Below are 25438 nucleotides of genomic sequence, written 5' to 3'. Positions count from 1 at the left end.
TTTCATGCATTGGAGAAGGAAATGGCAACCCACTCCAGTGTTCTTGCCTGGAGAATCCCAGGGACGGGGGAGCCTGGTGGGCTGCCATCTATGGGGTCGCACAGAGTCGGACACAACTGAAGCGACTTAGCAGCAGCAATACAAAGTAAGGAGGTGAAGATACAGGGGAAAAAAACTAGAGAATCATGGAGGTTGCCAAGTAGGAAGGAAGGGACAGAATTCGATGTACACTGAAGTACTAATCATAGCAGATACTTACTTACTTACTTCACTTCAGCAGGAAAGAGGAAAAACAATGAATAAAATTATATGTAAGTTTCGAGGTTTGGTAGATAAAAGTAGAGGGAGCTCTAAGTTGTAGTTCTCCTTTCATATGAATTAGGAGGCAAGGTTATCTCCTAAAAGTTAAATGGGAGGTGAGAAGTTTGGAGATTTAAGAGTGCAAAGGATGAAATTTCTGTTGTGGAGAAATGGAAAGAGGTGTCTAGGGAAAATAGGATAAATCAGTAACATTATGAGACACATTAACTCAGTAACCATGAATCCATGGTAGCAGCAAACTACATGATTGCAAATAATGTATTTCTGAGTGCTCAGCTGTGCATTGCTGGTTTAGGGGAGGGGTAGACAGCTGGATCAAGCAAAGTTTCAATTTTCCCTGACAGGCATAACAGAAGGGCAGTAGAGCAAAAAAGACTAGGATACTATATAAAGTAGGGGAAATAATGTACCATAGAGCTTAAAGATAGAAAAGGAAGTGAAGATTGGTTCAGAGTAGCAGAGTAGAAGGATGTGCACTCTTCTCCTGTGCGAACATCAAAATCACAATTAACTACTGAACAACCATTGACAGGCAGATATTGGAACCCACCAAATGATACCCTATGTCCAAAGACAAAGGAGAAACTGCAGTGAGATGGGAGGAGGGGCACAATCATGATAAAATTAAATACCATACCCACCGAGTACATCCTAAAACTAGAGAACAGATCACAGAAGTTCTCCTACTGTTGTGAAGATTCTGAGGTCCATGTCAGGCTTCCTAGTATGGGGTCCTACAAAGGGACTAGGAAACCCCAGGGAATCTGACTTTGAAGGCCAGTGGGATTTGACTGCAGGTCTTCCACAGGACTGGAGGAAATAGAAACTCTGCTCTTACCGGGCACACACAAAATCTTGTGCAAATCAAGACCCAAGGCAAAGGAGTGGTTATCCCACAAAAAAATTGAAGACCTATCTGCTAGTGTTGGAGGGTCTCCTTCAGAGGCATGGGGCAGCAGTGGCTCACCACAGGGACAAGGGCACTGGCAACAGAAGTCCTAGGAAGTACCTGTTAGCAGGAGCCCTCCTGGAAGTCACCCTACCACAGAGCCTGCAGACTCCAGGGCTGGGTAGCGTCTGGTCAAACAACTAACAGGGATGGAGAATGGCCACACCTATCAGCAGACAAGCAGATTAAAGTTTTACTGAGCATGGCCCTGCCCACCAGAACAAAACCCAGTTCTATCCACTGCCAGTCCCTCCCATCAGGAAGCTTGCACAAGCCTCTTAGCCTCATCTACCAGAAAGCAAACAGCAGAAGCAAGAACTACAATCCTGCAGCCTTCAAGCTAAAACCACAATGACAGAAAGTTTAAAAAAAAAAAAAGAAAATACAAAGGATTATGTCCAAAATGAAGAAACAAGATAAAATCCCAGAAAAACAACTAAATGAAGCAAAAGTAGTCAATGTTCCAGGAAAAGAATTCAGAATAAAGAAAGTGAAGATGATCCACCATCTAAGAAAATGAATGGAAGCAAAGACAGAAAAGATACAAGAAATGTTTAACAAAGATCTAGAAAAACTAAAGAACAAACAGAGATGAACAATACAATAACTGAAATGAAAAATACACTAGAAGGAATCAATAGCAAAATAACTGAGGCAGAAGAATGGATCAGTGACCTGGAAGAGAGAATGGTGGAAATTGCTGCCTCAGAACAAAGAAAAAAGAATGAAAAGACATGAAGACAGTCTAAGAGATTGCTGGGACAATATTAAATGCACCAACATTCACATTACGGGGGTCCCAGAAAGAGAAAACAAAGATAAAATATTTTTTAAAATAGTGGAAAAATGACAAATAACATAGGGAATTCACACCAGGTTAACAACTGGTTCCTCAGCAGAAACTCTGCAAGCCAGAAGGGAATGGCATGATATATTTAAAGTGATGAAAGCGAAGAACTTACAACCAAGAACACTCTAACCAGTGAGGCTCTCATTCAGAATTGACAGAGAAATCAAAAGGTTTACAGACAAGCAAAAGTTTGGAGACTTCAGCACCACCCAACTGACATTACAACAAACTCTGAAGGAACTTTTCTAAGCAGGAAATACGAAAGAAGAAAAACACCTACAAAAGCAAATCCAAAACAAGAAAATGGTAACAGAAACATACATACTGAAAATTACCTTAAATGTAAATAGATTAAATGCATCATTTAATGCAACCAAAAGACATACATTAGATAAGTGGATACAAAAACAAGATGTGCCTACAAGTATGCTGTCTATATATGCTGTCTACAAGAGATGGACCTCAAACCTAGGGACATATACAGACTGAAAGTTAGGAGATGGAAGAAGGTATTCTACACAAACAGATATCAAAAGAAAGCTGGAGTAGAAATAATCATATCAAACAAAATAGACTTTAAAACAAAGACTGTTAAAACAAAAAAGGACATTATATAATGATCAAGAAATCAATTCAAGAAGAAGATATAATACTGTAAATATATTTGCCCCCAATATAGGAGCATCTCAATATGTAAGGCAAATACTGACAACCACAAATGTCTCCATTGACATTTGACAGTAACACAATAATAGTGGGTGTCTTTAACATCCTGCTTTCATCAGTGGACAGATCATCCAGACAGAAAATTAAAAAGGAAACAAAGGCCTTAAATGACACATTGGACCAGATGAAGTTAACTGATATTTACAGAGCATTCCATCCAAAAGCAGTAGACTACTTCTCATATGCACACAGAATATTCTCCAGGACTGATCACATACTAGGCCACAAGGTGAGCCTTGGTAAATTTAAGAAAATTAAAATCACATCAAGTGTCTTTTCTGGTCACAACACTATGAGACTAGAAATAAACTACAAGAAAAAGACTACAAAAATATCTACTAAATAGTCAATGAATCACTAAAGATATCAAAGAGGAAATAAAAATACACTGTGAAAAAAATTAAAATGAAAGCACAGTGATTCAAAACCTATGGCATGGAGCAAAAGCAGATCTAAGAGGAAAGTTTATAGCAATACAATATTCAAGAAACAAGAAACGTCTCAAATAAACAACCTAACCTTATACCTAAAAAAACAAAACAAATAAAAAAAAAAAACTAGAGAAAGAACAAAATCAAAGTTAGTAGAAGGAAAGAAAGCATAAAGATTAGAGCAAAAATAAATGAAATAGAGACAAAGAAAACAACAAAGATCAATGAAAGTAAAAGTTTGTTTTTTGAAAAGATAAAATTGATAAACTTTTAGCCAGCTTCATCAAGAGAAAAGGGGAGAAAATTCAAATCAATAACATAAGAAATGAAAAAGAAGTTACAACTGACCCCAGAGAAATACATAGGATTACAAGAGATCACTACAAACAACTTAATTCCAATAAAGTGGACAACCTGGGAGAAGTGAAAAAATTCTTAGAAAGATACTGTCTCCCAAAACTGAATCAGGAATACAAAATATAAACAGATGAATCACAAGCACTGAAATTGAAACTATGATTTAAAAAATCCCAACAAACAAAAGTCCAAGATTTGAGGCTTCACAAGAGACTTCTCTCAAACATTTAGGGAACAACTAACACCTATTCTCAAACCATTCCAAAACACTACAGAGAAAAGAAAACTCCAAAACTCATTCTCTAAGACCACCATCCCCCTGATACCAAAACCAGAAAGATACCACACAAAAAGAAAATTACATACCAATATTACTGACGAACATAGATGCAAAAACCCCCAACAAAATATGAGCAATCTGAATCCAACAATACATTAAAAGGATCATACATCATGATCAAGTGTGATTTATCCCAGGAGTGCAATCATTTTTCAATATTTACAAAATGATTATGACAAACTACATCAACAAACTTAAGAATAAAAACTATATAATCATCTCAATAGGTGTAAAAAAAGCTTTTAACAAAATTCAGAACCCATTTATGATAAAAATTCTCCAGAAAGTGGGCATAGAGGGAACACACCTCAACATTATAAAGGCCATACAAAAAACCTACAGCTAACATCATACTCAGTGGTGAAAAGCTGAAATCATTTCCTCTAAGAACAGAAACAAAACAAGGATGTTCACTCTTGCCACTTCTATTCAACACAGCTTTGGAAATCCTAGCTACAGCAATCAGAGAATAAAAAGAAATAAAGGAAATAAAAACTGGAAAAGAAGTTAAATTGTCAGTGTTTGCAAGTGACATACTACTGTACATAGAAGATACTAAATGTGCTACCACAAACCTACAGAGCTCATCAATGAATTTGGTAAAGGTGTAGTTTACAAAATTAATACACAGAAATCTGTTGCATTTATATACACTAACAACAAGAGATCAGAAAGAAAATTTCAAGAAATAACTCCATTTATTATTATATCAAAAATAATGAAATACCTAGGACTAAACTTACCTAGGAGACAAAAGACTTGTACTCTGAAAAACTGTAAGACGCTAATTAAAGAAATCAAAGAAGAAACAAACAAATGGAAAGATATACCATGTTCATGGACTGAAAGAATTGTCAAAATAGCTATACTGACAACTGTCAGTATTGTCAAAATAGCTATACTGTCCAAGGCAATCTACAGATTCAGTGCAATCCCTATCAAATTACCAATGGCATTATTCACAGAACTAGAACAAAGAGAAAAAAGTCTTAAAATTTACATGGAGACACAAAAGATCCCTAATAGACAACGCAATCCTGAGAAAGAAAAGCAGAGCTAGAGGAATAAGCTCCCTGACTTCAGACTATACTACAAAACCATAGTCATCAAAACAGCATGGTATTGGCACAAAAATACAAATATAGATCAATGGAACAGGAAAGAAAGCCTAAAAATAAACCCACAGAATCAATATACAGAAAAGAAGGCAAGATAACACAATGTTGAAATGATAGTCTGTTCAACAGCTGGTGCTGGGAAAACAGCCATATGAAAAAAAAATGTAATTAGATCATTCTTTAACACCATACATAAAAATAAGCTTGAAATGGATTAAAGACCTAAATATGAGACCAGACACTATAAAACTCCTAGAGGAGACAGGTAGAACACTCTCTGGCATAAATTGCAGCAATATCTTTTTCGATCCATCCCCCAGAATAATGGAAATTAAAACAAAAATAAACAAATTGGACCAACTTAAACTCAAAGTTTTTCACAGAAAAAGAAACAATAAATTATGTGAAAAGACAACCCACAGATTGGGATAAAATATTTGTAAATGATGTGACTGAGAAGGGATTAGTCTCCAAAATCTACAAACAGCTCATGAGGCTTAACTATCATCATAACTATCAACCCAATCAAAAAATGGGCAAAAGACATAAATAGATATTTCTCCAAAGAATATACAAAGATGGCCAAGAGGCACATGAAAAGATGTTAAGCACTGGTAATTATTCAGTTCAGTTAAGTTCAGTCGCTCAGTTGTGTCCGACTCTTTGTGACCCCATCAATTGCAGCACGCCAGGCCTCCCTGTCCATCACCAACTCCCGGAGTTCACTCAAACTCATGTCCATCAAGTTGGTGATGCCATCCAGCCATCTCATCCTCTGTCGTCCCCTTCTCCTCCTGCCCTCAATCCTTCCCAGCATCAGAGTCTTTTCCAATGAGTCAACTCTTCGCATGAGGTGGCCAAAGTACTGGAGTTTCAGCTTTAGCATCATTCCTTCCAGAGAACACCCAGGACTGATCTCCTTTAGGATGGACTGGTTGGATCTCCTTGCAGTCCAAGGGACTCTCAAGAGTCTTCTCCAACACCACAGTTCAAAAGCATCAATTTTTCAGCACTCAGCTTTCTTCATAGTCCAACTCTCACATCCATATATGACCACAGGAAAAACCATAGCCTTGACTTGACTAGATGGACCTTTGTTGGCAAAGTAATGTCTCTGCTTTTGAATATGCTATCTAGGTTGGTCATAACTTTCCTTCCAAGGAGTAAGCATCTTTTAATTCCATGGCTGCGGTCACTAGAGAACTGCAAATCAAAATTACAGTGAGCTATCACCTCATAACAGTTAAAATAGCTATTTCAAAAAAACCTATTAAATAACAAATGCTGGAGAGGGTGTGGAGAGAAGGGAATCCTCCTACACTGTTAGTGGGAATGTAAATTGGTACATCCAATACAGAATTTGGTGGTACTTTAAAAACTAAAAACAGAGGTACCATATGACCCTGCATTCCCACTGCTGGGCATATATATCCAGAGAAAAAACATAGGATACATGCACCCCAATATCTGTCACAGCGCTGTTTACAATAGCCAAGACATAGAACAATCTAAATGCCCATTGACAGAGGAATGGATATAGAAGATGTGGTACACATATATAGGTGGATATTACTCAGTCATAAAATAAACAAAATAATGCTATTTTCAGCAGCATGGATGGACCTAGGGATTGTCATACTCAGTTAAGTAAGTCAGAGAAGGAGAAATATCATATGACATCTCTCATATGCAGAATACAAAAAGGAATGAAAATAGACTCAACAGACTTAGAGAATGAACTTATGCTTACTACGGGAGAAGTAAAGGGGGAAGAGATATTTAGGGAGTTTGGGACTGACATGTAAACACTGCTATATTTAAAAATGAATAACCAATAACTCCTACTGCATAGCACAGGAAACTCTGCTCAATGCTATGTGGCAGCCTAGATAGCAGGGGAGTTTTCAGAGAACACATGCATATGTATGGCTGAGTCCCTTTGCTGTCCCCTTGAAACTACCACAATATGTTAATTGGCTATACTTAATACAAAATAAAACTTTTTAATTAAAATAAAATAAAATAAACATCATCTAAAAAAAAGAAGTGGAGATAGCAGCAATTTAAGAGTTAAGAAGAAAGCAGATTGATTTTTGGACTTAAAAGATTTGGGTGAAGCCAAACTACCAATGTCTTATTTCACTCAAGAATCCTAAATGTTACTAATAGAACATGTAAGGTGATTTATGTTATCATTGAGATGGAGTAGGTTATGATAGAGGGTGACTAAAATGATAGAAAAACATTATGGCTGATAAGTTAAGGAAAGGTGAAACCAGAATAATACATACTTCAATACATATGAATAAGGAAGGCACCAATGGCACCCCGCTCCAATACTCTTGCCTGGAAAATCCCATGGATGGAGGAGCCTGGTAGGCTGCAGTCCATGGGGTCACTAAAAGTTGGACACGACTGAGCGACTTCACTTTCACTTTTCACTTTCATGCCTTGGAGAAGGAAATGGCAACCCACTCCAGTGTTCTTGCCTAGAGAATCCCAGGGACGGGGGAACCTGGTAGGCTGCCGTCTATGGGGTCGCACAGAGTCGTACACAACTGAAGTGACTTAGCAGCAGCAGCAGCAGGAGGGTGGTACAATTGGAGCTAGGATGGAAAGAAAAACTAAGATAGGGGGACTCTGTGCTTTGAATGTCCACAGATAACAGCAAAGAAGAGCGGTAAACGGCACTACAGTCTAATAGAATGAACCACAAAGGAGTCAGGTCTTTTTTTTACTTGTCACTCCATATGCACAGAAAAGGAAATGATTTAGAAGTGGTAATAAAGAAATAAAAAGGTAACAACTGACTCTTAATCCAAGGGTATGTGGAGGATTAAAGAAGGATAGCCACAGCTTTAAAAAGCTTCAGGGAAATGGTGTCTATGACAAGAATAAGGTTTCAATTAACATCAAGAGGTAAAAGTAATAACTGCTTGAGAAAGTATGGGGTTCAAGAGGGGCATAAAGAAAATTATAGAGAGACAAGGAAATAGCAAAAGACTGGTCCAAAAAAAAAGAAAAACAAAAACAAATAAGCCACAAAATAATGGGATGCATATGTGTTAAAGGGAGGACAAATGGTCAAACAGGTCATCTTAAACAGTGAATGAGGGCTTCCCTCATAGCTCAGTTGGTAAAGAATCTGCCTGCAATGCAAGAGACCCAGGTTCAGTTCTTGGGTGGGGAAGATCCCCTGGAGAAGGAAATAGCAACCCACTCCAGTATTCTTGCCTGGAGAATCCCATGGACTGAGAAGCCTGGCAGGCTACAGTCCATGGGCTTGCCAGAGTCAGACACAACTTAGCAACTGAGAACACCAAATGGTGATTGAAGATACCAGGAACGTGGAGTATATTGAACCAACTCATCTCAAAATTGCACAGAGTACTCAGGCCTCCCAGCAGTCAGCTGAGACCTGGGTAAAAATGGGAGATCGCAGTACCAATGGGAAGAATCTGCTGTCCAGACCTGAGGATCTCAGTTCCAGGGACTCAAGAGTCTAACTAGGCACACAAATTCACCAGGAGTGACTAGAGGCCCTAGGCAAGTATTTCTCAAAATGTGTTCCATCACCAGCAAAAATATAGATTCCTGGGCCCCAGGAATCCCAAGGGCTAAGGTTCAGGAATCTCCATGGGATTTTTGTTTGTTTGTTTGTTTAGGCCATTAACGTTTGAAAGACATTAGTTTTCTTTTTAACCAGCTATTGGGTAATTCTCCTCTGTGGGAGCATTTGAGGAACGCTGCTAGAAGTAGATGTGAAGCCTGCACCGGGACCATGAGACCTTTTGGCCTTTTCAGTAGAGGCCGAGTGGGCAGTCTGCCTTGTGTAAGCTTTTCAGGACCAGCTGAAACCTCAGGCTTTTTCTGAATTCAACAGAAAGTTATAAAAAGGTATTCTGCAATGTGGTGAGTAAATCAGATACTTTTTAATGATATTAGAAAGACTAGAAGGTTTGAACATAGTTAATAAGCTTTAAAAAAGCCAAATTATATTCAAAGGCAACCCATTAGGGGACGAATGCAGCAAGTGAGTAGGAAGTGACAGTCTGGTATTCGACTTTTAGACTATGGGAACACCCTGGATGGGGGCATGAGGCAGAGGAAATGGGGAAGCCAACTGTGCTTTAAAAGTCGAGTCATAACCCAGGTCACACTCTTCAGAGATACCTGGTCAGTAATGTTGGGGAGGGGTCAAGGAAGCTGCATTTTAAACAAGAACCAACTCCATGTCAGAGTTTTCAAACTCATTTGGTATGTGGACCATACTTGGCAAAATACTGGGTTAGAGATATGATACCATCATCAACATAAATAGGTAATATAGTGGGAGAAGTAGGTATGGGGTAGGTAGTGAGGGCAGAATATTATTATAAATTCATATTATAAAATGTTTCAAATGCCTATAAGAAAACAATGTACTTGTTTTTCCTGAAATCTAATAGAATTAGTTAATCCAAACATAATGCACCACAAATTCACTGGTCTTCATAAAAAAAAAAAAAAAAACAACAAATATTTTACTTACTTTTATTTTAATGCCTTTCTAATGCACAGATTGTTGTGGCATCTGGACACATGACATACTTGAAAACAACACATTAAATTTATACTGCCCAGAATAGACAAAAAAGCTGCCTTGCATGTACCATCAACAAAGCTCATCATTTAGGGGTAGGGAGATTAGTTACATTATTTTTTTTAATTCTGAATTGCATAAATATCAAAGGAATAGGCACTTCAAATCTTGGAGGGATTTCTATCTGGACCGTGTTCCTAAGCAGAGAAATGATCATTATGGTTTACAAGGTTTCAGTTTAGTTCAGTCGCTCAGTTGTGTCCAACTCTTCGCGACCCTATGAATTGCAGCACACCAGGCCTCCCTGTCCATCACCAACTCCCGGAGTTCACTCAGACTCATGTCCATCGAGTCGGTGATGCCATCCAGCCATTTCATCCTCTGTCGTCCCCTTTTCCTCCTGCCCCCAATCCCTCCCAGCATCAGAGTCTTTTCCAATGAGTCAACTCTTCACATGAGGTGGCCAAAGTACTGGAGTTTCAGCTTTAGCATCATTCCTTCCAAAGAAATCCCACGGCTGATCTCCTTCAGAATGCACTGGTTGGATCTCCTTGCAGTCCAAGGGACTCTCAAGAGTCTTCTCCAACACCACGGTTCAAAAGCATCAATTCTTCGGTGCTCAGCCTTCTTCACAGTCCAACTCTCACATCCATACATGACCACTGGAAAAACCATAGCCTTGACTAGATGAATCTTTGTTGGCAAAGTAATGTCTCTGCTTTTGAATATGCTCTCTAGGTTGGTCATAAGTTTCTTTCCAAGGAGTGTCTTTTAATTTCACGGCTGCAGTCACCATCTGCAGTGATTCTGGAGCCCCCAAAAAATAAAGTCTGACACTGTTTCCACTGTTTCCCCATCTATTTCCCATGAAGTGATGGGACCAGATGCCATGATTTTAGTTTTCTGAATGTTGAGCTTTAAGCCAACTTTTTCACTCTCCTCTTTCACTTTCATTGGAAATGTATTTTAATTTCCTGTACTATATTTACAAAAGAAGATGTGTTAATTAAGCTAGACTGGCCTATCATATAACTTTAATAGTTAATAAAACAGTCATTAATGACATATGTTATACTGTCTTTCAAATAAAGGGGGCTTCCCGGGTGGCTCAGATGATAAAGAATCTGCCTGCAACTCAGGAGTCCTGGGTTCGATCCCTGGGTTGGGAAGATCCCTGGTTGAGAAGGAAATGGCAACTCAGTCCAGTATTCTTGCCTGGAAATCCCATGGACAGAGGAGTCCAGGGGTTGCAAAGAGTCAGACATGACTGAGCAACTAACACTTCAAATAAAGGTTATTTTGAGCATAAACTGTACTTTTAAAAAGTTTATGTAGGTTACCATAATATGGTACCAAATAATACTGCAGACCCTGCTTTTACTAATACAAAGTAATATATAAGCTGATGTAAGAAGAGAAATGTACTCAACCATGTAAAAAAGAACAAAGACATCCACAATTCTAATATAAATCAGTAAGTCAGGCAGTGTGTACACCACATGCTACAAGCTACTAACAGTAGCTCGGCATGAGAGATACTAAGGCTATCTTTGGCTTCAGTGAGTTGAAGTAGAGAAAAGGCAGTTTCGTATCTTGGACCAAAACACCTTTGGATTGTTTTTCCTGATGAGAAAATGAGTAATTAAAAATAGGATTCTAGTTATAAAGGTCACAAACTGATTTTTCAATACTTATAATCCCTTTAAACTAGGTTATTTTAAGAGAATTTTATGAAACCCAAGATTGTTTCAATTATACCAACAACAAAAAACTTTATTCTATCCAGATGGTACCAAAAACTGGTAGCTAAATGATGAGAGAAAACAATAAGCTCTAGATGCAAACATCTCACATGGCATCTATTCTTATCTCTGAAATTCCTAAGTAAACAGATATATGTTTGTTTTATGATAATTCTTCAATATGAACTCCCTTTTCTTGGCTGTGAAGTAATATTAGCAAATTCTTCTCAGAGCTTTCAATAAGTTACCTGAGACACAGGTTTTATGAGCAAAATGTACAACTTGTTATGTTTAGCCCAAATGTTACTCATTTGACTGGGAATTTCTAAATATATCTGTATAGATGAAATGTTCTGATTCACTCTAAATCTATCAAAATCACTATTTATAACCAAGTTTGGCTTATTTCAAAGTTAAAAGTCTTTTTCTTAATTTACATGTATTTTATATTGAAGTAAACATGAATCAAGTTCCCAAAATGTTTTAGGACAATATACTATTATTAGTTTGGCTTTACTGAAAAGCTTTACCGAGTCTCCACTTGTGCCTTGTCAGTCTCTAAGAGAAGATTTGAAAATGCCACATTTCCAATGTTATTTGTCCAACTTTTCAAATTTTGCACATTATCACCCTACAAAACTTCTCTTTCATGTAAAGTTTGGTGAAATAAAGGGATTTTCAGAAAGCTAATTAGGATTATAACAAAAGGGAATAAGCATCTGGTTAATGAATAAAAGTCATCAAGAACTGGTTAAGAGACATGCTTATCAACCAGCTCCCCAGCTTCAGATGTGAAAGAAATATTCTGTCAATAGGAACCTAAAATAGGGTGACTATACAATTTACATCCCAAATCAGGGCACTTTTGAGGTCTCATGTCAATGAGGCCCTGTGACACCAGCTGAACAACTATAAACCAGGGCCCATCGGTATTACTCTAACCCCAACTATGAAGCACACAAGGGCAATTCACAACACACTGTAGCTCAACTGGTTTGTCTTTTACAAGGTGTTGTAGGGTGAAGGTTAGAATGGCAAATCTTCTTCTGGAATATTTACATTTCAGGAAACAGATGACTATTTTAGACAACATATGCTGCAGATATGAGAATACCACAAGATAGGTTGTGCCACAGGACAAACAGTTCTTATTTATGAAACCTCTCTCTTGGTGATATGTGGCAGTACTGAGTACAGCTGTCCCTCAGTATCCATGAAGAGATTAATTCTAGAATCCCCAAGGATGCCAGGATCTTTCACATTCAAGCCCCTTATATAAGATAATACAATATTTGCATATAACCTATATAGCAGTAGTGTTAGTCACTTAGTCATGTACAACTCTTTGTGACCCCATGGACTGCAGCCCACCAGGCTCCTCTGTCCATGGAATTCTCCAGGCAAGAATACTGGAGTGCTTGCCATTTCCTTCTCCAATATAACCTATATACATCCAGCCACATACTTTAAATCACGGTTAGACTATTTATAATACCTAATACAATACAAATGCTATGAAACTAGTTGCCAGTATGTGGCAAGTTCAAGTTTTGCTTTTTGAAACTTTCTGGAATTTTTTCTCATTTTGAACTATTTTGATCCATTGTTGGTTGAATCAGTGGATGCAGAACCCAAGGATATGGAAGACCAACTGTACTTAGTATTGAAACTCTTAGGCATTAGTTTTCAAGTCAGTACTCACCTGATTTTCCACCTCCATCACCTTGATTTCTTGTTTACAACCATCATAAGCATTTTTTCCTCAGTCTGCTTGTTAAATTTTGGTGCCACCCACAGTACAACTGGGCTTCGCTGGTGGCTCAGCTGGTAAAGAATCTGCCTGCAATGCAGGAGACCTGGGTTTGATCCCTGGGCTGGGAAGATCCCCTGGAGGAGGGGATGGCAACCCACTTCAGTATTCTTGCCTGGAGAATCCCCATGGACACAGGAGCTTGGTGGGCTACAGTCCATGAGGTTGCAGAGTCGGACGTAACTGAGTGACTAAGCACAGCACAGTACAACCAGTCCACATGTGTTCTCCTTGGGTGCCCCACTCCTTCAAAGATGTATTTATTATATCCCAAGGACCTATATCCCTGGCCCTGACCTAAGGGATCAATCAATGCAAAGACATAGAAGAAAAGAGTAGAATGGGAAAGACTAGAGATCTCCTCAAGAAAACTGGTGATATCAAGGGAATATTTCATGCAAGGATGGGCACAGTAAAGGACAGAAACAGTAAGGACCTAACAGAACCAGAAGAAAATAAGAGGTGACAAGAATACACAGCTGCTGCTGCTAAGTTGCTTCACTCGTGTCCAACTCTGTGCGACCCCATAAACAGCAGCCCACCAGGCCCCACCGTCCCTGGGATTCTCCAGGCAAGAACACTGGAGTGGGTTGCCATTTCCTCCTCCAATAAGAATACACAGAAGAACTATTAAAAAATGGTTTTAATGACTCAGATAACCATGATGGTGTGGTCACTCACCTAGAGTGCTTCATAGAGTTGCTCAACTTCAGCTTCTTTGATGTTGAATGGTTTTACTTGGTACTGAACTGAGATCGTTATGTTGATTTTGAGACTGCACCCAAGAACTGCACTTTGGACTCTTTTTTTGACCATGAGAGGGCTACTCCATTTCTTCTAAGGAATTCTTGCCCACAGTAGTAGATACAATGGTCATCTGAATTAAATTTGCCACATTCCCCTCCATTTTAGTTCACTGCTTCCTAAAATGTCAATGTTCACTCTTGCCATCTCCTGTTTGACCACGTCCAATTTACCTTGATTCATGGACCTAACATTCCAGGTTCCTATGCAATATTGTTCTTTACAGCATCAGACTCTACTTTCATCACCAGACACACGCATCTGGGTGTCATTTCTCCTTTGGCTTAGCCTCCTCATTCTTTCTGGAGCTATTTCTCTGCTCTTCTCCAGTAGTATACTGGAAACCTATCAATCTGGAATGCTCATCTTTTGGTGTCATATTTTTCTTGACTTTTCATACTTTTTATAGGGTTCTTAAGGCAAGACACTGATTTTCCATTCCCTTCTCCAGTGGACAATGTTTTCTCAGGCCCAGACAAGCAGGGACATGCCCTTCAGCTATTCCACATAGCCGTAGGACATGCCCAGCTACCGGCTGCCCCACTGCTGATCCTCCTGAGTGTGTAAACTTTCACTGGTCTAGGAAAGGAAAGATATACCCAACTGAATGCAGAATACCAAGGAGAGGTAAGAAAGCCTTCCTAAGTGAACACTGCAAAGAAATAGAGGAAAACAATAATTTGGGAAAGACCAGAAATCTCTTCAAGGAAATTAGAGATACCAAGAGAACATTTCATGCAAAGATGGGCATGATAAAGGACAAAAATGGTATGGACCTAACAGAAGCAACAGATATTAAGAGGTGGTAGGAATACACAGACAAACTATACAGAAAACATCTTAATGATTCAGTTAACCACAATCGTGTGATCAGTCACAATCGTGTGATCACAATCGTGTGAGCCAGACATCCTGGAGTATGAAGTTAAGTGGGTCTTAGGAATCATCACTACAAACAAAGCTAGTGGAGGTGATGGAATTCCAGCCTAGCTATTTAAAATCCTAAAAGATGATGCTGTTAAAGTGCTACACTTAATATGGCAGCAAATTTGGAAAAATCAGTGGATGCAGGACTGGAAAATGTGTGTTTTCATTCCAATCCAAGAGAAGGACAATGCCAAAGAATGTTCAAACTACCAGACTATTGCAGGCATTTCATATGCTAACAAAGTAATACTCAAAATCCTTCAAGCTAGACTTCAATAATATGTGAACCAAGAACTTCCAGATGTACCAGCTGGATTTAGAAACAGCAGAGGAAACAGAGATTAAATTGCCAACATCCGTTGGATCATAGAATAAGCAAGAAAATTCCAAAAAAATCTACTTCTGCTTCATTGACTATGCTAAATTCTTTGACTGCGTGGATCACAACAAACTATGGAACATTCTCAAAGAGATGGGAACACCAGACCATCTTACCTGGCTCCTGAGAAACCTGTATGCAGGTCAAGAAGGAACAGTCAGAACTGGACATGGAACAATGGACTCATTCAAAATCGGGAAAGGAGTACGTCAAGTCTATATATTGTCAACTTGCTTATTTAACTTGCATGTAGAGTGCATCATGTGAAATTGCAGGCTGGATGAAGCACAAGCTGGAATCAAGATTGCTGGGAGAAATATCAATAACCTCAGATATGCAGATGACACCATCCTTATGGCAGAAAGCAAAGAGGAACCAAAGAGCCTCTAGATGAAGGTGAATGAGGAAAGTGAACAAGCTGGCTTAAAATGCAACATTCAAAAAACGAAGATCATGGCATCCGGTCCCATCATTTCATGGCAAACAGACAGGGAAACAATGGAAACAGTGACAGACCTTATTTTCTTGGGCTCTAAAATGTGGGTGGTGCCTGCAGCCATGAAATTAAAAGATGCTTACTCCTTGGAAGAAAAGCTATGACAAACCTAGACAGTGTATTAAAAAGCAGAGCCCTTGCCAACAAAAGTCCATTTAATCAAAGCTACAGTTTTTCCAGTAGTCATGTATGGATGTGAGAGTTGGACCATAAAGAAGGCTGAGCGCCAAAGAATTGATGCCTTAGAACTGTGGTGTTGGAGAAGACTCTTTTGAGAGTCCCCTGTACTGCAAGGATATCAAACCAGTCAATCTAAAGGAAATCAACCCTGAATATTCATTGGAAGGACTGATGCTGAAGCTGAAGTTCCAACACTTTGGCCACCTGATGTGAAGAGCTGACTCGCTTGGAAAGATTGAAGGCAGGAGAAGAAGGTGTCAACAGAGGATGAGATGGTTGGATGGCATCACTGACTCAATGGACATGACTTTGAGCAGAGTCAGGGAGTTGGTGAAAGACTGGGGAAGCCTGGCACACTGCAGTCTATAGGGTTGAAGAGCATCGGACATGAATGAGCAACTGAACAACAACAACCAAACCTTTACTGGCTACTGGGTGCTGGTCAATGTGCCACCCCAGGGCCTGAGCAAAGGCTCTCCTGGATTTTTTGACTGGAGCTGACGAACGTTGGAGGATGCCCAGGAGTGGAGGGCTCCCAGGCCTTTCTGCTGCCGCTGGCTGCCCTGGGGCTGATCCGCCACCCAGGAACTTCAAAAGGCTCAGGGATTCCCAGCCTCACTGTTGAAAAGACATATGAATGTACCTAAACTTGCAAATAAGAATGTCAGTGTTGAAGTCATGGAACCTACCTTAAATATTTTAAAGGCAGGAGCTGAGAATAACTAGCCAGCATATCAGTTTATTTAGTACAACAGAATCACAGAATCAGAAGAAACATGAGAGATGAAATACATGTGTTTGTTCTTAACCTTTTTACCTTAGAAAGTCCAACAAGCCTTATCGGAGAACCTGAGTTCAACCTACTGAATTGAACCTACTGAGATCAACCTGACTTGATCCTACTAACAATAGCAAAAAATAAATAATAACAAAATCTTTTTCTAAGAAGGATCATGTAAATACTAATCTCAGATTCTGCTATTACAGTAATCATGTGAAAATAGACAACTGGCTTTTGTCTACATTGGTAAAAAATACTGACCTAGTTGAATGCTCATATTTGAAAAGCAACACATCCACAAGATTGATGCCTTTCAGTAAAACTCTAGGACTCAACTAACAAAGGATGTCCAAAGGAATGATATATCACATTAATTATGCTTGGTTAATTTCCGCATCTTAAAAAAAAAAAAAAACTATCTAAATTTTGAAAAGGACTATCTGAGAACCTCAGCTGGTAAAGAATCCACCTGCAATGTGGGAGACCTAGGTTCGATCAGTGGGTTGGGAAGATCCCCTAGAGAAGGGAACTGCTACCCACTCCAGTATTCTGGCCTGGAAAATTCTGTGGACTGTATAGTCCATGGGGTCGCAAAGAGCTGGACATGACTGAATGATTTTTCACTGCACTTCACTTCACATCTGAGAACAAAGGAGGATATTCTATGTAAAAATTAAACTTCTTAAACATTTAAGGAGTTCTAACTGTGACCTGCGTCCTATCAAAGGCATACTTACATATTACAAATAATCCTTAAAGATTATTTAAATATTTAAAGATTAAATTATTTAAAGATGATTTAAAGACTCAACTTCTTTAAAGAAGTTGACCAGATGCAACCACTACACAACATTCTATGTTAGACCCAACTTACGTATTTTCCCATATTCACTGTCTCCTGGATGCTCAGTCACTTGCCCAATGCATAGCACCAGCAATTACCCACAACTAATCTAACAGTGCCGGAGAAGGCGATGGCACCACTCCAGTACACTTGCCTGGAAAATCCCATGGACGGAGGAGCCTGGTAGGCTGCAGTCCATGGGGTCGCTAAGAGTCGGACACGACTGAGCGACTTCACTTTCACTTTTCACTTTCATGTATTGGAGAAGGAAATGGCAACCCACTCCGGTGTTCTTGCCTGGAGAATCCTAGGGACGGGGGAGCCTGCTGGGCTGCCGTCTATGGGGTCACACAGAGTCGGACACAACTGAAGTGACTTAGAAGAAGAAGAAGAATCTAACGGTGCTGACTGACATGGCTTCCTCTGGGGGGTGGGTGAGGGTAAAGGTGAAGGTACAACTTCCAAGACCACCTCCACAGCAACAGCAATGCCTACACCTAGATCGATAGGGAGCTTGGCTTCTCCTACCACTTCCAAATCCCAAGCCCTATCCATAGCCCCAAAACAATCTGAAAAGTACAAGGACAGAGCTTTGACCAATAAAAAATAAGTGACAGGAAGATGTTAGCAGATAAATTTCTTTCTCTTCCTCAGTCCAACTAATTGGCTCTATACAGCCAGCCTGGAGATGTCCCACATGACTAAATAAAAGTCTATATTTTCTCTTACACTGTGGCCAGTTCAGTAACCACCTTATATTTGTTTTTCCTCCTTATCTAGTTTTTTTTTTTTCCTTCTATTTTTCACTCACTCTTGTCTCCCTAGTGTTGCATCCAAGTTTAAGCTGTGCCTCAGAATCTGTTGTCTGGGGAGCCTGTGGTAAAAATATATAATTCATTACTCTATTTCTGCCCTATCAATTCCTAAATACAATACAGCTTTTTACAATTAACTGTGTTTTCTCAAAACAGTTTTGAATGACCAAGAGAGACCAAGAATAACTCTCCATAGGAATTCATTAGCTGCTTTTTAAAAGTAGGAATCTCACTGTGTGGGTTCCTATGTCTCATCTGTTCTAAACACAGATAAGAAAAAAGTTATAATAATAGCAACATACATGCAGAAAGTAGGATGTTAGATGTAAATACAAAAATGGTAAGTAAGTAGAGAAAGAAAGACCTGGTATTAAGTACAAAAATAATGAGGCAACCCTGGAGTACCCACTAAATTAAAAATTACCCATACATTATACTGATAAGCAATGACTATATCAAATGTGATTGGCAGAATTCTAAATTGCCTCCAATATGCTGTTCTTTGCAAATTTCTTCCTCATCTAGAGTGTGGGTAGAATCTGTAAAGATGACAAAATATAACTCCTAAGATTATGTTACATTAACAGCAAAAGGGTTTCACACATTTAGTTAATGTTCTACATCAGCTGACTTTAAAATAAGGACGTCATCCAAGTGGTACTGATCTAATCATATGAGCATTTTAAACTACAGTCTAGAGGTCAAAGTAAGACAAGTCAGAGAAAGTCAAAGGATTTTATGAATGATAAATTCTCCATTGATGGAAGGGTCCATATAGCAAGAAATAAGGGTGATATGGAGGAGATCAGTCAACCAAGAAGGAAAGGAGGTCTTTAGTCCTACAACCACAGGAAATTAAATTCTGCCCACAATCTATAAGAACTTAGAAGCAGATTCTTTCACAAAGCCTTGAACAGTCTGGATGGCATTCAATTTCAGGTTTGCAAGATCCCAAGGAGAAAACCTATTCCGCCCATGTTGGACTCCTGACCCACAAAATTGTGAGCTAATAAGTGATTGTGCTGTAAGCCACTAAGTTTATGGTAACGTACTATGCATTTATAGAAAACTAATACATATCTGGGAATGAATTAGCTAGTATCTGGTTTATTGAATCAGTTAAACATAGCTGTTGGTTATCATTAGTAATTATTTATTTTGTTTTTGTTTCATTTTGTTTTTAAACTGGATCTGGTCCCACAGTGAAAGCACTGAATCCTAACCATTACCAGGGAATTCTAATTATTTTTAAAGACAAAAAAAGAAATGTGTAAAGTTTGTTAGATGCTCTCCAAGCTACATTCTTATTAGGAAATTAAATTGCCATTATATTCTACTAACATATCCTTTAAAGGTTTCTATTTTATAATCAATTTTTATTCTCTATAAATTGGCATTACTACTTTGCAAGTTTTCTCTCTTTCCCACTGGTCACTTTTCAACAGTGTTAATTAAATCCTCCTTCATATAAGCTAACATTTTATCTCAGAATCAAGTCCTCTAGAAGAATATTTCAAAGAAAAAAAGAGGGTGATTATTGTGAGCAGTGTGTTATTTTTCCCATGAACTAACAGAATAATGATTGCTGATGTTCAAAATGAAAGGCCGCAAGCCTGGGAAATACATAAATGCTTCTGAATTAAAAATTCAATTATTTTAATATAGTTTATAAATATATATTTATATCATTTTCCTTTATGCACTGTCACTTCTAATATGACTAAGCACAAATCTTCAGCCATAACATATAATAAAATAATGTATTTTATTTCTGCCTTAGCCATTGATATTTGAACTAAATGTTATTCAGATATCTACAGTACTAATTGAAAAAACATCCTTTCATCTTTCTTATTTTTATTATTTTCAAAGAATTTGAGAAACATACACTTTGGATCTTCTGGTTAAAGAAGCAGAAATGAATACAGACAACCTCAGGTCAATGATCTTTGAGTGCTCACTCATATGGTATCTATTGGGAACATGATCAATAACAACAAAATCAGGAGTAGTGAGGTGCAAGACTTTTGTTTGCACAGTTTCACACCTCTTATAGAATCACTTGCTTTATTACATGGTGAGAGTACAGAGTAATAGAATACTAGCAAGTTTTACTGAATGTTTCAAGTCAATTTGCTTATTGTGAGAATTCCATTTAAATTTTTACTAAATCCACATTAGGCTAACACTCATGCAAGGAAAAATGGCATTTGTAAAATGAACTAACATACTACAGTGAATGGAACGATGGACGGGTTCAAAATAGGGAAAGGAACACATCAAGTCTGTATACTGTCATTCTGCTTATTTAACTTCTATGCAGAGTACATCATGTGAAAAGCTGGGCTGGATGAATCACAAGTTGGAACCAAGATTGCCAGCAGAAATATCAACAACCTCAGATAGGTAGATGATACCATTTTAATGGCAGAAAGCAAAGAGGAACTAAAGCCCCTTGATGAAGGTGAAAAAGGAGAGTGAAAAACCTTGCTTAACACTCAACACTCAAAAAGCTAAGATCCTGGCATCCAGTCCCATCACTTCATGGCAAACAAATGGAAAAAGGTGGAAATAGTGACAGACTTTTATTTTCATGGGCTCTAAAATCACTATGGATGATGACTGCATCAATGGAATTGAAAGACGCTCGCTACAAGGAAGAAAAGCTATGACAAATCTGGACAGTGTATTAAACTTACAATACCATATGTAAAATAGATAGCCAATGGAATTTTCTGTATGACTCAGGGAACTCAAACAGGGGCTCTGTGACAATCTAGAAGGGTGGGATGGGGAGGGAGATGGAAGGGAGGTTCAAGAGGAAGCGAGGTTCAAGAGGTTCAAGAGGTTCAAGTGTGTACCTATGGCTGATTCTTCTTGATGTTCAACAGAAAACCATAAAATTCTGTAAAGCAATTATCCTTCAATTAAAAAATAAAGTGGCAAAAAAAAGGAGAAAAAAAAAAAAAAAGCAGAGACATCACTTTCCAGAAAAAGGTCCAAATAGTCAAAGCTACAGTTTTTCCAGTAGTCATGTATGGATATGAGAGTTGGACCATAAAGAAGGTTGAGCACCAAAAAATTGATGCTTTTGAACTGTGGTGCTGGAGAAGACTCTTGACAGTCCCTTGGACTGCAAGGAGATCCAACCAGTCCATCCTAAAGGAAATCAGTCCTGAATATTCATTGGAAAGACTGATGCTGAAGCTGAAACTCCAATTCTTTGGCCACCTGATGTGAAGAGCTGACTCATTTGAAAAGACCCTGATGCTGGGAAAGATCAAAGGCAGGAGGAGAAGGGGCTGACAGAGGATGAGATGGTTGGATGGCATCACCGACTTGATGGACATGGGTTTGTAAAAGCTCTGGGAGTTGGTGATGGACAGGGAAGCCTGGCGTGCTGCAGTCCATGGGGTCAAAAAGAGTCAGACACAACTAAGTGACTGAACTCAACTCAACTTAGATATTCATTCCAGTGTTGTCATGTTCCCAAAGAGATAGTTCCATGTATTAAGTTTAGAGTATAAAATACAATTGATTTTCAATGGAATTATAAAAGGAAGTTGCTAAGATATATATGTTCAGAGAAATAGCAGCATTCACAACTGAAAATAGAAGCAAAGAATAGAATAAGAAAGAATATCACACCTTATAAAAAATAATATAACTATAAAAAAGTACAGAAAACATTTCCCAGTGAAAAATACACTCACTCTGGGAAGAAAGAAAATGACTAATATATCAAAATGAAAAGTCAGAAAATAGTTTAATAATAAAGGCTAACTCAGTGAAAATCTACTACATTTCCTAGAATACTTTGATGATAGGAAAATGATGAGTAAATTATTTCCCAAGTGTGATGTATCTAGGAAATAGATCAGTGAAACAAAAAGAGTAATATCATCACAGCATACAAACAGAAAATTCACATATAGAAGCAAAAAAATCACAGTTTACATTGCATTCATGTTTAAAATCAAACATCACTTTTTCACATTCTGAAGATTCTCCCCTCCCCCCACCCCAAATATGGAAAGAAAAACAAGCCAGGACTTTAATATATTTTTTTTCAACCTGGAACAGCTGCAAAAAACAAATCTTGCTGGAGATAAGCTTGGTTATAAATATCAACATTCCCTTTAAACAAGGGAGTCCAGTTTTCATACCATCTGCCTCTTTCTAAAAGTAAAAAAAAAAAAAAAAAGAAAGAAAATCGTAAACCAGGACATTCTCTTTCAAATAGGCATTTGGAAATGAATGTCATAAAAAGGCTGTGAACTCTTCTGGGCCCCTGTGTTTAAACTTGCCCTTTCGGTTCATTTTACAAAATGGAATTTTATGAAAGTAAACAACTGAGTGCACTAATAAACTTCATGAAGCAATTAATAAAGAAAAAATATAATTTTTCAACTGTTCAACCCAGGAATTGAACCAGGGTCTCCTGCATTGCAGGCAGATTCTTTACCAGCTGAGCTACCAGGAAAGCCCAAAATAAAAAATAATTATTCAACTTTTTCACATTATTGACCATAATCACAATCTCTGGTCCAAATTTCCCCTTGATGAATCATATTCCCTTACCGTTTATTTTTTAACTATAATACATTTGTCATTTTTGCTACCTTTTTCCAAAATTTTTTTACAGCCTGTTCCTAAGACTTACACGTTATCTCTTTCAGTACAGAAGTCTAGTTACTACAGAACCAGACTTTCAATACAGGTTCTATCCTCTGCAAAAATCTCTCCTATGCCTCTCTCAACACAGTGGTGTTTTCATGCTTCAATTTCAAATTTACCTTAAAACCTCCTTTCATCTTTTGCCCTTAATTATTTTTCGTTCTTTGTTAATGACCTTGTGATTGAACACTTCAATTTTTCACTGTGCCACATTATTACGTCTTCAATAACGAAGTTCATAAACTTTGTATCTATTTTTTAACTCCTTAAAGCATTCACAAGAAAGAATAGATGCGAGATGATCCACCGAGCAGAGACATTCAGAGTGGTATAGTAGAGACGGCTACATAAAAGAATATCCACTACAGTAATATGAGACCACCTGAGAGAAAACAGAGGAAACAGAGAACAGAAAAAAATGGTATCTTGTCTTTTAATGATAAAGGTAAATGTTTAGTCAATTCCCTGAATTACAGTGGTAGGATTCTGAAAAGCTACTAAAACAAAACACCTAGGGAGCCTTGGCATAATTCATTCTCATCTTCATGTTTATTCTTTCCCTTCCTCTTTTTTTCTATACACACATAAACACACCCCTATATACTGCAAACAAAAAGAAGACTGAGTCTTTAATCATGAGCATTTGTAGCTATTTTGATGCTAAAATGCACTTAAATGTGTTCTTCATAGGAAAAATATGTCCTAAGACTTCTCACTGTCGATCCGTTTAAGCCACAGACCGCCTAGGTCTGTAATTATAGAAATTAAAGTTCTTTTACAAATGACATTTAATTGCTTTCTTGGAAGGCTGCATCTTCAATGTATAAGAAGGGAGGAGAGAAGAGATTTCTTCAAAGTCATGGTCAATAATATTTAAAATGAATAACCATATTATAGCAATCAATATTTCATTTCTTCATGATCTGATGCAAGCATGACAAAATATGAACAATTAGATGATCAGTGTTGCAACAGGAAAGTTATTTTACCTTAGACCTATCAATTGTTACTTTTAAAAGGTGAAAAAGCTCTTTTCATATTAAATTTAGTCTATTTTTTATTTTCTGACTTCCCTTCAGTAGAATGTTTGTACGGTTGTTTCTATACTAAAAAATCTCAAACAAATTAGAACACTGGATACTCAGTACATTTTTGAACAGATATTTTCCAGACCTATTATGTTAACTTAAAACATCCACATTTTATGCTTAATTATTATAAATTTGATTTTGAAAGCTTTGAATTTTAAAATATTACTATAAGTTCTCTTTTATAAGGAGATGAGTCTGATAAAGTATGAGTTACCTCTTCCTCGCTTTAACTTATTTCCTTTCTGGTTCTGTCCCTTTTTAATTGTTTACTAAGCTAAGCTCATTTACCATTTTTCAAATCAGTACAGTAAGAATTCCTATCTCATGTGGCTGCTGTAAGTGTTAAATTAAATTGCTAGTTCATGTAGAGTACTTAACATGGTGCTCCTCACATAGTAAGTGCTGGATGAATGCTGTTAGCATCATTACATCATACTGACTTAATCACTTACTCGCTGTGAAGTCACCATACAGTCCAAACAAGCTTTCTAAGAGAAAAAATTAATCTGAACTTGAAGACCTTACATTCATGTAAACAGTCACTGAGATACATAAAGAAAAAAAGAAAAGAATGCTCTCATAATATCTATGTGTAACTTAATTACATATAAATAGTACCCTTTCTGCTATCATTTGGTCTCCTAACCATCTTCTATCATCAGCTAAGTGGCTTCAGCAAAAATATCTTTGGATAACTTAAAACAGCAGCTTACATATATGGTCTTCTTCTTAAAGTGTTGAAAACTTTGGATGAATAGATTATCACTTATATGCTTACAGTTTATGTATATAAGGAGCATTCTAAAATACTTTCTAAAATGGAAGGCTTCTGAACAACAACAAAAATCTTGAACACTGGTCCCATTTTTTAAACTAACAATTTAATCTTTGTCAGAAATCTCAAGTTATTCTCCAGTCTAAGAAAAGAATCTTCTCCGTTCAACACTTGCACTACTTCTCTGTTATTCCTTCCTCAGGAGTTCAGTTGTAAACCCTTGATGTTATTTCTAAGCCTATATGTCACAATTTTTCTTATATATTCACACTTGCATTAGGTAGGTAAGTATGGTTCTTTTTACTAGAGCAGTGGTAATCAAACATTAGATAAACTGGTTCCATTAATGATCAAAACTTGAATTTGCAGTACCAAATTTAGCATTCCAAATGTTAAAAATGACCCTAGCTCTAAAATGTAATGCTGAGTAAGAAATATAATTT

At 37.7% G+C, this 25438-nt stretch overlaps 1 protein-coding gene across 5 annotated transcripts in view; it reads right to left on the bottom strand.

Moving 5' to 3' along the window:
- TRIQK (triple QxxK/R motif containing) overlaps positions 1-25438 on the bottom strand; it is a 103360-nt gene that overhangs the window by 57162 nt on the left and 20760 nt on the right. Inside the window, exon 3 of one of the 5 annotated variants that reach the window (XM_055546677.1) lies at positions 13119-13256. The exons of the other annotated variants lie outside the window; for them this stretch is intronic. Within the exon in view, the coding sequence (XP_055402652.1) occupies positions 13119-13136 (18 nt within the window). The 5' untranslated portion in view covers positions 13137-13256. The remainder of the gene's footprint in view (positions 1-13118; positions 13257-25438) is intronic. 5 annotated transcript variants of the gene reach the window in all.

The sequence above is a fragment of the Bubalus kerabau genome, chromosome 14 (genome assembly GCF_029407905.1).
Source record: "Bubalus kerabau isolate K-KA32 ecotype Philippines breed swamp buffalo chromosome 14, PCC_UOA_SB_1v2, whole genome shotgun sequence".
Lineage (NCBI taxonomy): Eukaryota > Metazoa > Chordata > Mammalia > Artiodactyla > Bovidae > Bubalus > Bubalus kerabau.
The sequence above is the reverse complement of the archived record's forward strand: the minus strand, read 5'-3'. Positions and strand labels throughout refer to the sequence as shown.